This window comes from Nycticebus coucang, chromosome 5 (assembly GCF_027406575.1).
Source record: "Nycticebus coucang isolate mNycCou1 chromosome 5, mNycCou1.pri, whole genome shotgun sequence".
Taxonomy (NCBI): Eukaryota; Metazoa; Chordata; class Mammalia; order Primates; family Lorisidae; genus Nycticebus; species Nycticebus coucang.
The window spans coordinates 8,244,917-8,258,376 of NC_069784.1; the positions used below are offsets into that span (position 1 = coordinate 8,244,917).

The 13,460-nt window shown below is 44.6% G+C and overlaps 1 protein-coding gene across 4 annotated transcripts in view; it reads right to left on the minus strand.

The window, feature by feature from the left end:
• Positions 1 to 2,738: 2,738 nt before the first annotated feature.
• SLC44A5 (solute carrier family 44 member 5) overlaps positions 2,739 to 13,460 on the minus strand; it is a 370,252-nt gene continuing 359,530 nt past the window's right edge. For 3 of the 4 annotated variants that reach the window (XM_053592521.1, XM_053592519.1, XM_053592518.1), the window contains one exon: positions 4,280 to 6,940. In XM_053592521.1, coding sequence (XP_053448496.1) covers positions 6,828 to 6,940 — 113 coding nt within the window. In that variant the 3' untranslated portion in view covers positions 4,280 to 6,827. Of the gene's footprint in view, positions 6,941 to 13,460 lie in introns of all 4 variants that reach the window. The other variant, XM_053592520.1, reaches the window with a different exon arrangement.

The window sequence follows — 13,460 nt, forward strand, 5'->3', positions numbered from 1 at the left end:
ACCGCAGCTCGCCTGGGCGGCTTCTACACCCCGACGCTCTGCTGCTGGGTCTGCCATTTGCCAACATTTCCTGATGCCCTAGAATTGTTCCGAACTCACACCTGGACCTGTCACTCTTAGCACAGCCCCAGCTGCTGGGTGAAGTCTTCATTTTTATTCGTCCACCCCTATGTCCTCCCAAAGACTTTCTTAATGCTTCAGTTTTATATACATAAGGAAAAATGATTTTTTTTTTTTAAAAGAGAAAGTTGGAATGAAGCAAACAAGAGGGAATTCCTGACAAAGAACCCATCCTAGGGGAGAGAAGAAAGAAGAGAAAAATCCCAGCTCGTCGTGACAGCAGAGCTTTGGCTGACGTGCAAAAGTCTGTGGAGGAGGCAGGCAGATGGTTTGTAATCCCTTCGTCAGAAATCATGTTGGGACCTCGTTCCTTTATGTTTGTTTGTTTGGGATAAATACGTCTACGGGACTGGTTTCGTTGTAGCACAGTTGCCTTCAATGCTGTTTATTTGCTTGTTTACAGTCTTCAGTCTTCTGACTGGTGATTGAACATTTAAAACTGAATGTATTGCTTGCATTCAGAAGGTACCCCACTTCCTGTAACATTATCCTCTCGGCTCCCACTAGAAATTTCTTTCTCTCCGTCCTTAGGTTTTTTTGTTCTCACCTCGAATACCAAGGCTTTTCCCAACATCTTACCTTTATTTTCTCCTTTCTGTGCAAACACATGCTTAGGAGAGCACATTCACCTGGCTGGAAGAACGGAGGGAGTCCAAGATTATTTTAACAACGAATCAAGTTCCGGCTCCACTGCGTGTGTAGAACTCGACCAGCTTTCTCACCTGAGAAGCCTCTCCCACTGTGCTCCTTCACAACAAAGGGGCAGAGATGAAGACGTACCCAAGTCTTTGAGCCAGTGGTGTAAGGGCATTTCACACGCATGCACAATGCCCCTCACGCCTAAATTATTCTGACACATACAATAAATGCAAAGGACCGGAGAAAAAGCCAAGAGTTACATTTAAAGCAGAGAAAAAGCTAATGACTTCAAAGAGTAAAATACAATCAATTGCTTTTAAATGTGTCACATAACAGAGCTCCTGTTCTCCCAGCACAGAAGCCCTGAGAGGAGGTAAGAGCAGGTTCCACACTGGTTTGAACACCTTTCATTTCAAGCAATTAGAAAGCTGTAAATGGGGGAGCTGGCAATTCCGTTTGGACCGACACATTTTAAGAGGGCCCATGATTGTGACTTCATCCTGATGTCTAAGCCTTTCATAAACAAGGTGGTTCCCAATTTTCATAAATTCATATTTGTTTTAACAGAAGTTGTCCCTGCTCTCTGGATGGCGATAGATTGACTTAAACCAGACTTAACTCAGCTAGGTCCTGAGAGAAAAAGTCTTCAATACTCATTTTAGCCCTAAGACTAAACATGTGGTATATGGGAAGTAACTTCGAAGAATTTTTTCTTGTTCTATGTATTTTTTTGTTTTTCTATCCACTTTATTTATTAGACCTAGATAATAACAATTAGATTATAAGACATGAAGCAGTTGATTTCAATGGAGCATGCACCTGCTATATTGATATTTTTCAATAATGATTTATTAAATTATATTCTTAGATAGGTATATGTTTAAAACTTGCAAACATCTAAGGATAACATCTGCAAGAAACTGGAAAAAACTTTAAGATGCCATTTCATACACTATGGTCTGCAATAATGATTTTAGTTCAATTTTGTCCCCGCTCATGTGCCAACAAAGACTGATTTATAAAGCATGTTCCCCACTCCAGAAGCAGATAATACTGGAGATAATTACTATGCCTGGTTACAGTTTAAGAGCAATTTCCTGAGGCGCCACTTGTAAAAGTGAAAGAACATACATTGGAATGAGCGCTGGTCAGCCAGCTACAAAAAGAAAACTAAGAAGCTGGGCCACAGCCTGTTTTCCAAAGGTAGTTTAATAATCACGTCATCACTGATGAACCTGAGACTCTTCCACGATATTACTTTGCTATATGGAGACACAAACTCTTTGTAAGCTTTTCAGGCACATAGAAAAACCAAATGAATCACACTACAATTTTACACAATTTATTTACAATTGTGATAAGTGTTTTATCATCTAAAAGCGGGAGTTATTAAAATCTAAACTAAAATTCGGACTTCTTCTGGAAATCAAACTATATTTTTATTTTACCTAAGAAAAGAATCAGTAGCTATATTGACAAGTCTCTTATTATATTTATATCGAAAACTACAAGAACATTGTTTTATGTTTCCTTTAAAGGAAACCCACAATTTGTTACAGAATATTTGAACCTAAGAAAAAATTAGCCTAAGATAAAATGGTGATAGGTACAATTAATCTTGCTTTAAAAAACTATTGTTGCTCAGTGTTTACATTTTTTAGGTTCTCTAAATTTATGCTTACTATAAAAATGATGTTTTTTTTCTTATGAATTTTGACAAAATCAATGAAAGACTGAGCACACCTTTGGCAAATTAAAAAAAGACGTAGGGCTAAAAAAATGTGTTTGTGTAAACCATCAGTTTTAGTTATTTCACAATACACACCTACAGAAAATGGAAATTTTAAAAGCTAGATGTTTTAGAAACCCCTAGGTATTTGGTACAGAGAAGGTACTACCTTAATACAGTGGGTTTTAAAAACAAAAGTTTTTCCCCCACTATAGCTTTAAGAAATAAAAGAGGGAGACAGTTTTTTCTTATCTAAATCTTTATTAAAAGAAAAAACAAACAGGTTTAAAAGAAAGGTAACCACAAATTTCATTAAATATTAAACATTTTAATTATCAAAGATATTTAGACAATATTTGCTGAAATTTCTGCACAGCAGAAGCACCTTGATTACAGAGCTCAGAGTGTCACGTGCTCATGTGAGTTTATTTTTGGCATTAAAAGTATCTAAAGTCATATTTAAACAAATGTGGTAATAGATAAACTGACAATAAGTTATTTTTGATTGATTCTCAAATGTTTACAAATTATCATTATGCAATCGACACTCCCTTAGGGGGAAGACTTTTACAGACTCTTTCTGTAATGCTTAGCATTGCACTGAAGTAATTTCCTTAAAAGTTAATAGTCAGTAAAATTATTTAAAACTGAATTATAAATTGTTTCTATTAGCATGATAAAATTAAAACGTTATACGTAAACTGATTATTTAATAACAAAAGTTTAAAAGTGAAATGGCATAGATGTTAGCGAAAATAAAAGATCATTTAAAATGTGGCTGTGCAGTACGTGCGTGACACCTGCCAGCACCCTTTTGAGGGGTGACCTTTCCCTTTGTAAGTCTTGGAAGTTTCCCTTTGCAATCTGAGAAGTGCAGTATCATATTTACTGTATTTTTCAAAGGTCTACTATAGAAAAGATTACATATTTAAAGTTCCCGTTTAGTAAAACAAAACAAAACAAACAAAAAAAAAAAACAAGGAAATCCTACAAGTGTCTTTTTTTTTTCTTGCGTATAGTACACATTCATGAATGTCCACTAGGCGCAAGGGAGATTGTTCAGCTGCACAACATTCTCGGCAGCAGTGAGGACGTCAGACACTGACGTGACAAATGGTTTCCAGCCAGTGAGCTAAGAGGAAAACAAATGCAAGACTCGTTTTATCACTAAACATTGCAGGTTTTCAACTTTCTTAGAAAAACAATGTTTGTAAACTTGCCCACAAAAGTTGGGTCATATTAAACAGCCCGTAAGGCACTTTGTCAGAGGACGAAGCAGTGGAGGCTGCTTGACTGGCAATTTGTCTAGCAGGAAACATTCTGTCTTTAAAGAGAGCAAACTAGAGCGGGGTGGTCCTTCCAATGATTTACGGTCACACAAGAGTGCTAAAAGCTTTAACATTTTTAATCTCACTGTGTTTGCCAAATTTCCCTGCAGAAGACGTCTTTTCCTTGTAATTTAAAAAATATATTAGGAGCTATCAATTTTAATAACGTATCGTTTTTCAATCTAATATTTCAAAGAACATGAACACATTGATTAGTATTTGCAAAACATCCAAGCCACTCTATTAACAATGAATTACAAAACAAAAGATCTTAGTATAAAAATGTTTCATGTTATTAACAATTCCCTTGCGACTTCCGATGGCTTCACATATTACAGTATAAGCTTTGGTATAAAACATGCAAATACAAGCCAATAAGGTCGTGAATACAGGGCTGCTAACACCAAGCACTTGTCAGATGGGGAGTTGCACAGACACAGCAGGTGGGGAGAGAGTGACACACCGCTGTAGGGTGACTAGTTTGCTCTTCTACTTGTTCTTAGTTTGTGTGTTTTGCTCCTGGAAAATCTTCAGCAGAGATTGATCCACGTAATAGGGTCTTGCGGTAGAACCATCGTTTCTTTCTAAATCGTCCACTAGGAGGAAGAATGGCACAGAATAAATATTAAAGCAAAACTGTAGGAGAAGTAACAGCGCCATCTGCTGCTTACTTGCTTTACAGCAGTTCAGAATATTTTCTTAAACAGCATAGTTTGGCATCAACATTATTGTAAACATAGTCATGAGAAAACAGCCCTTGTGATTTTTAACAGAAAGATATTATCTCATTTCTGTGTATCAGGTCAGAGTCTGCCAACATCGCATGTTCCTCAGTTCTGTGAGTGAGAAAATAACTTTTACCTTCTTTTTCTCCATGGAGTAAATTAGCGTATTTGTTCAAAATGGATTTTATTTTGCTGTCAACAATTTAGATAGGACAGCCTTGAAAAATAAGACTTGTAAAATGTTATAGTATTTCAGATCCACGAACTGCAAGTTTTGAGGATCACTCCCCTGCCTTTTCACAGCTATTAGTTTAATTGCTTTGTAAGAAAATGGCTTCTATATCTCTTCTCGAAAACAATGCTCAATTTTGCTTTGCGTATTTCAATTACACAAAGAAGTAATAATGGAGAATATTTTTCTTACTAGAAATGCCATAATATAAATAGGCAATTAGTTTCTTACATTGTTGGTTTACATTTTATTCAAGTGATTTTCCAACTTATATGTGCATCAGAATGAAATAGAGAAATTTATAGTAATTCACATGGTGGCCCAAACCCAAACACAATATATCATGATCTCTTGGTTGGGGGATGCCATAGGCATCTATTAAATATATTTATTACAAGTTCTCAGGTAGAGGTCACTATTTTACTAGTTGTGATCCCTGTATTGATGAATAAAATAATAATAATAATATTGTTGGAAAAAAGATGTCATCATTCTTCCCCGCTTTGTGCTTCAAGAAGAATGAATAAGAAGAAGACTCTTTGCCAAGATGTGAATCCAAGTGACACCTTTGACTGCAAAAATCTCAAGAAAGTAATCTAAGAACAAATTGGTCATCACTACAAGAACCAATATTTTGAATATCTTTTCTGTTCATTGGCTTATAAACCCGCCACGGAGTTAGTCTAAATCTAGGTTTCCACACTTCAAGATAGTTAAATAAATTAGCATATATATATTACTTTGCAATATGATAATACATTTCTAACTTTTCTTGGATGAATGGATCATATTCAGATCAACATGCTAGATCAACATGTCCCTTTCTGTTAATACATAAATAATCCTTACACGCAAGTTTAGTGTAAAAGCTGAAAGGATGGGCATTGACTCAATGCTGCTTTCAGGCTGCGATTTTACACCATCAGACATATCAGACACATTTGTACACAGGGATAGGCAAGGTCTGTGAGTGTCTGATTCACGCTTTGCTCCACCCCTGTGGCCAGCAGGAGTGGAGGGTGGTGACAACTTTCCTGCCAAGACCTATGCCCTCGAGGGAGATATTTTATAACCCCAAATATGCCCCTTGTAAAGATACCAGATGAGGTACCTAATGGAGGGCCAACAGAATTTTTTTTTTTTTGGGTAAAATCTGAAAATCTCTTTTCCTTTTCCTCACTGTAAGTTGAGCTAAAATTAGAACAAAGTCACATAATCTCTTTAGTCTAGAAATACAAATATGCCCAGGAAAAGATTTAATCACTTGTCTGAAACAAATTCATACCCATCTTTTAAATGGTAGAAAAAGGAAATTTGGGTTAAAGACAAAAGGCATGAATCATGTGGCAATTCAAATTTTTTGTTCAGAATATTTGTGTGGCGGCCAGAGGTTCATATTATTGGAAATGACATTCTAGAACTCACATTTGACTTCAATATAAATATTATCTCACTGAAACAGTAATTTTTACCCAGTAATGCTCTCTGTAGAACTTGTGTGACATTAACATCTGTTTCTTATCCACTTGACTCATTGAAATATACTTACTAAAGAACCATTAATACAAGTTTAATCACAGTTTAGAGGGTTGTCCACCAGCTTCAACAGTATAAATAGAACCATAGCACCATATTTACAAATGCAGTACCATATGCTGGCTAACTATAAATCAGTATTTTTATGGCTAATTGATTACACATTTGTAGTGTTTTCAAAAATTGCCTGAATATCCTTTACAAATATACAGTTATAAAAAGAAAGGCTATCAAAGAGCTGTGACACAAACAGCACACTGAGTTATAAAAGTTATTAAAACATTTCGGCTATAGAGTTAAAAAAATGTTTGACATTAACACTTTGCGCTTCAGCTGGGACCACAGTCTAAAAATCAACAGAAGCTCCTGTCATCAAATTCTGACACTGCGGGTGGCACCAGGTGCTGACATTTTAGAAATAAGCACAGAAATTTCACATCACACAAAAGCAACAGTTACAATGGACCTAATTTACAAAACTTCTACTTAAAAGCGAGCGATACTGTGAGGAACTTTTTCTAGTCTTTCTGCTTCTGGGGCACTAGTCGCTTCTTGATGAGAATTCCATGGAGTTTAGGGGCTATGAAGTAGGGTTTTTCTGTAGATCCATCATTTCTTTCCAGATCTTCACCTGTGTGTGTAGCAGCCAAAGTGGGCAAAGGCGGCAAGCGGCGGCGGAACAATTATACATGTTTTTATAAATTGGAGTGTCGACAGGGAAAAATCAGAGAAATCAGCGTTAGAAAGTCATATATAACAGCAATCTGAGCAGTGAAGGTGCAGATGCTGGACAAAGGCAAGAAGACTTACCTCTGTCAGGAGGCACTGGAACTTCCCAAATCCCTCCCAGCATTATTTTGATAGTGTAAAAATTAACCATCACGTACCAATAGGGGTCAGGGCAACCCCACCAATGTTTCCTCTCTTTTTTTTCCTTTTTAAATGTTAGGTTGTTGAAAAACCCACGGGTGGGGTTGGTCTCTCACCCCTTTCCTTACCTGGGGACGTGATTAATAATCTCTTCCTGCCCTTTTAAAGGGGTTATCATTAAATCCTGTGACTATTCATTTCAGAAAGATATAAATTGCCATGTCCTTGGGAATGAAGCTGCATCAAGAGGGTATTAATCCCTTGGAAAATGTGGAATAACATTTGAATTTCAGAGTTTCAACTCGTTTTTAACGGCAGTCCACACCCTAATGTCACAGACGAAGAATTTGAGCCCAGAGATGTAAAATGACTCAGCTCATGTCAGAAGCTCCAAGGCAATCAGGATGAGCCTGTCGACACCGAGTCCAGTTTTTGTCTTTCTTAACCATAAGACGTCCTGTCCTAAATCCCTACCATCTGCTTCAGACCATATGCAAAAGTTAATATCAGAATATCCGTGTTTTCTGACTTCTGTAATATGTGGATTTCCCTCCTGCTTTGCGGGGGCTTTTATTCAAACAATGGCATGTTCCCTGAGCACCTGCCTGCTGGGAGAGCCCCAGACTTATGCTGAGAGCAAGACACTTACATGGAATTCAGTTTCCTGCAGTTACACATTATTCATGGTAGACAGATAGTATCTACTCTCCTTTGGGAACGGCTGGTCATCGGTTTAGTAGATTTTTATATCCGACCTCACAGTTCCTCATACACAACATGAATAGCTAAGAAGGGATGTGATAGACACCAAACATGTTTGTTCTTTTGTCCTTAACCCTATTTCTGCACAGTAACGCCCCCCCCCACCATCTTTGTCTGCAGATTTGCTTTCTACGGTTTCACTTTCCATGGCTTCAGTAAGCTGAGGCCAACCGCAGTTCGTAAATATGAAATAAAATACTCCAGAACTAAAACAATTCCTAAGCTTGAAATTGTGCACTGTTCCTAGTACATGGTGAAATGTCCTGCCGTCCCCAGCATCCCAGCCAGGCCATGAGTTGTCCCTGTGTTCCTCCATGTTACCTGCCCCTTATTCACTTAGTAGCCATCCCAGGAGGACTGTCTTGGAATTGCAGGACCCGTGTTCAAGGAACCCTAATTTTACTTCATAATGACCCCAAAGCACAAGAGTAGGGATGCTGGCAATTTGGATATACCAGGAAAAGCTTTAAAGTGTCTCCTTTAAGTAAAAAGGTGAACATTCTTGAATTAATAAGGAAAATGGGCTAATATTAAAATGATGTTTTATACAGTAAGAATGAATCTATTAATCTGTGAAACTGTGAGGAAGGAAAAGGAAATCTGTGCTAGTTTTGCTGTTACACCTCACACTGCTGAAGTTTAGACTGCAGGGTGTGATAAGTGCTCAGCTAAGATGGAAAAGGTATTATGTTTGTAGGTGGAAGCTACGGACAGAAACATGTTCCAGTTGATGGCAATGGGGTTTGGTACTATGTGAGGTTCCATGCATGCCTTGGGGGGCTTGGAATGACCCTCCCACAAATAAGGGGGGTCTCCCGGATCATGTCTGTATCATTGTTACCATGAAGGTACTAGTAGGAAGCCTGGTCTGGAGCACATTAATAATCATCTATAACTATCATTTTTCCCACCCCGGGGAAACATTTGTGCACTGTTTATATCAATGAACTGTTTACTAATAATTGGCATTTTAACAAGCACCAGTTTTCTGGCAGCCAAGATAATAGGTATAAAAAGATATATAAACACAATTAAAAGTATAGTTTTGCACAATCGGAATTTGGCTTGGGGTGTCATTTAAGAATATTTTCTGAAGTACAATGTTGCCTCAAGTAACATCTGGGGAGGGAAGAGAAATAAAATGTCATTTCCCTTGTTCTTTATTATCGAAGACAAGAGTTTCTGAAAGGGAACTATTCATGTCAACACGCAATGTATTGGATAAAGCTGATATTATATCCTGCTTTCAAGGAGATGGCAAAGGGTTAATAAATGTGGGAAATGTTTCTCACTGCTTCAATGCAAAATCCACTGCCAAACTTAAAATCTACACAATTAGCCTCCAAAGACTGCAAACCAGTAGACATTTCCTGAGACAAACTTTAAGGTGTGTTTTCAGTGACAAGAGTTGGGAAGGCCACAGAGGGACTTTCCAGTATTGCTTCCATCGTCAGCGTTTGAGATGAGAGCAGAGATCCCTCACCATGCCAGAGCCAGTCCCCACCAAGTCTCCTCACTACCTTCCTCCCAACTCCAGGACTCCTCACTACCCCCCTCCCACCTCCAGGTCTCCTCACTACCCCCCTCCCACCTCCAGGTCTCCTCACTACCCCCCTCCCACCTCCACGTCTCCTCACTACCTTCCTCTCACCACCAGGTCTCCTCACTACCTTCCCCCCACCTCCAGGTCTCCTCACTACCTTCCTCCCACCTCCAGGTCTCCTCACTACCTTCCTCCCACCTCCAGGTCTCCTCACTACCTTCCTCCCACCTCCAGGTCTCCTCACTACCTTCCCCCCACCTCCAGGTCTCCTCACTACCTTCCTCTCACAACCAGGTCTCCTCACTACCTTCCCCCCACCTCCAGGTCTCCTCACTACCTTCCTCCCACCTCCAGGTCTCCTCACTACCTTCCTCTCACCACCAGGTCTCCTCACTACCTTCCCCCCACCTCCAGGTCTCCTCACTACCTTCCTCCCACCTCCAGGTCTCCTCACTACCTTCCTCCCACCTCCAGGTCTCCTCACTACCTTCCCCCCACCTCCAGGTCTCCTCACTACCTTCCTCTCACAACCAGGTCTCCTCACTACCTTCCCCCCACCTCCAGGTCTCCTCACTACCTTCCTCCCACCTCCAGGTCTCCTCACTACCTTCCTCCCACCTCCAGGTCTCCTCACTACCTTCCTCCCACCTCCAGGTCTCCTCACTACCTTCCCCCCACCTCCAGGTCTCCTCACTACCTTCCTCTCACAACCAGGTCTCCTCACTACCTTCCCCCCACCTCCAGGTCTCCTCACTACCTTCCTCCCACCTCCAGGTCTCCTCACTACCTTCCTCTCACCACCAGGTCTCCTCACTACCTTCCCCCCACCTCCAGGTCTCCTCACTACCTTCCTCCCACCTCCAGGTCTCCTCACTACCCCCCTCCCACCTCCAGATCTCCTCACTACCTTCCTCCCACCTCCAGGTCTCCTCACTACCTTCCTCCCACCTCCAGGTCTCCTCACTACCTTCCTCCCACCTCCAGGTCTCCTCACTACCTTCCTCCCACCTCCAGGTCTCCTCACTACCTTCCTCCCACCTCCAGGTCTCCTCACTACCTTCCCCCCACCTCCAGGTCTCCTCACTACCTTCCCCTCACCACCAGGTCTCCTCACTACCCCCCTCCCACCTCCAGGTCTCCTCACTACCTTCCTCTCACCACCAGGTCTCCTCACTACCCCCCTCCCACCGCTAGGTCATCTCACTACCTTCCCCCCACCTCCAGGTCTCCTCACTACCTTCCTCTCACACCAGTTCTCCTCACTACCCCCCTCCCACCACCAGGTCTCCTCACTACCTTCCCCCCACCTCCAGGTCTCCTCACTTTCGCTCCTAACACCAGGTCTCCTCACTACCCCCCTCCCACCTCCAGGTCTCCTCACTACCTTCCTCCCACCTCCAGGTCTCCTCACTACCCCCCTCCCACCGCCAGGTCTCCTCACTACCTTCCCCCCACATCCAGGTCTCCTCACTACCTTCCTCCCACCTCCAAGTCTCCTCACTACCCACCTCCCACCACCAGGTCTCCTCACTACCTTCCCCCCATGTCCAGGTCTCCTCACTACCTTCCCCCCATCTCCAGGTCTCCTCACTACCTTCCTCTCACCACCAGGTCTCCTCACTACCCCCCTCCCACCTCCAGGTCTCCTCACTACCCCCCTCCCACCACCAGGTCTCCTCACTACCTTCCCCCCAAGTCCAGGTCTCCTCACTACCTTCCCCCCATCTCCAGGTCTCCTCACTACCTTCCTCTCACGACCAGGTCTCCTCACTACCCCCCTCCCACCTCCAGGTCTCCTCACTACCCCCCTCCCACCTCCAGGTCTCCTCACTACCCCCCTCCCACCGCCAGGTCTCCTCACTACCCTCCCCCCACCTCCAGGTCTCCTCACTACCTTCCCCTCACCACCAGGTCTCCTCACTACCTTCCTCCCACCTCCAGGTCTCCTCACTACCCCCCTCCCACCACCAGGTCTCCTCACTACATTCCCCCCACCTCCAGGTCTCCTCACTACCCCCCTCCCACCACCAGGTCTCCTCACTACCTTCCTCCCACCTCCAGGTCTCCTCACTACCCCCCTCCCACCACCAGGTCTCCTCACTACATTCCCCCCACCTCCAGGTCTCCTCACTAACTTCCTCTCACCACCAGGTCTCCTCACTACCTTCCTCCCACCTCCAGGTCTCCTCACTAACTTCCTCTCACCTCCAGGTCTCCTCACTACCTTCCCCCCACCTCCAGGTCTCCTCACTACCTTCCCCCCACCTCCAGGTCTCCTCACTACCTTCCCCCCACCTCCAGGTCTCCTCACTACCTTCCTCCCACCTCCAGGTCTCCTCACTACCTTCCTCTCACCACCAGGTCTCCTCACTACCTTCCCCCCACCTCCAGGTCTCCTCACTACCTTCCTCCCACCTCCAGGTCTCCTCACTACCTTCCTCCCACCTCCAGGTCTCCTCACTACCTTCCTCCCACCTCCAGGTCTCCTCACTACCTTCCTCCCACCTCCAGGTCTCCTCACTACCCCCCTCCCACCACCAGGTCTTCTCACTACCTTCCCCCCACCTCCAGGTCTCCTCACTTTCGCTCCTAACACCAGGTCTCCTCACTACCCCCCTCCCACCTCCAGGTCTCCTCACTACCTTCCTCCCACCTCCAGGTCTCCTCACTACCTTCCTCTCACCACCAGGTCTCCTCACTACCTTCCTCTCATCTCCAGGTCTCCTCACTACCTTCCTCGCACCACCAGGTCTCCTCACTACCTTCCCCCCACATCCAGGTCTCCTCACTACCTTCCTCCCACCTCCAGGTCTCCTCATTACCCCCCTCCCACCACCAGGTCTCCTCACTACCTTCCCCCCACCTCCAGGTCTCCTCACTACCTTCCTCTCACCACCAGGTCTCCTCACTACCTTCCCCCCACCTCCAGGTCTCCTCACTACCTTCCCCCCACCTCCAGGTCTCCTCACTACCTTCCTCTCACCACCAGTTCTCCTCACTACCCCCCTCCCACTACCAGGTCTTCTCACTACCTTCCCCCAACTCCAGGTCTCCTCACTTTCGCTCCTAACACCAGGTCTCCTCACTACCCCCCTCCCACCGCCAGGTCTCCTCACTACCTTCCTCCCACCTCCAGGTCTCCTCACTACCTTCACCCCACCTCCAGGTCTCCTCACTACCTTCCCCCCACCTCCAGGTCTCCTCACTACCTTCCTCCCACCTCCAGGTCTCCTCACTACCTTCCTCTCACCACCAGGTCTCCTCACTACCCCCCTCCCACCTCCAGGTCTCCTCACTACCCCCCTCCCACCACCAGGTCACCTCACTACCCTCCCCCCACCTCCAGGTCTCCTCACTACCTTCCCCTCACCGCCAGGTCTCCTCACTACCTTCCTGCCACCTCCATGTCTCCTCACTACCTTCCCCTCACCACCAGGTCTCCTCACTACCTTCCTCCCACCTCCAGGTCTCCTCACTACCCCCCTCCCACCACCAGGTCTCCTCACTACATTCCCCCCACCTCCAGGTCTCCTCACTACCTTCCCCCCACCTTCAGGTCTCCTCACTACCTTCCTCTCACCACCAGGTCTCCTCACTACCTTCCCCCCACCTCCAGGTCTCCTCACTACCTTCCTCTCACCACCAGGTCTCCTCACTACCTTCCCCCCACCTCCAGGTCTCCTCACTACCTTCCCCCCACCTCCAGGTCTCCTCACTACCTTCGTCTCATCACCAGGTCTCCTCACTACCCCCCTCCCACCTCCAGGTCTCCTCACTACCTTCCCCCCACCTCCAAGTCTCCTCACTACCTTCCCCCCACCTCCAGGTCTCCTCACTACCTTCCTCCCACCTCCAGGTCTCCTCACTACCCCCCTCCCACCTCCAGGTCTCCTCACTACCCCCCTCCCACCTCCAGGTCTCCTCACTACCTTCCTCCCACCTCCAGGTCTCCTCACTACCCCCCTCCCACCTCCAG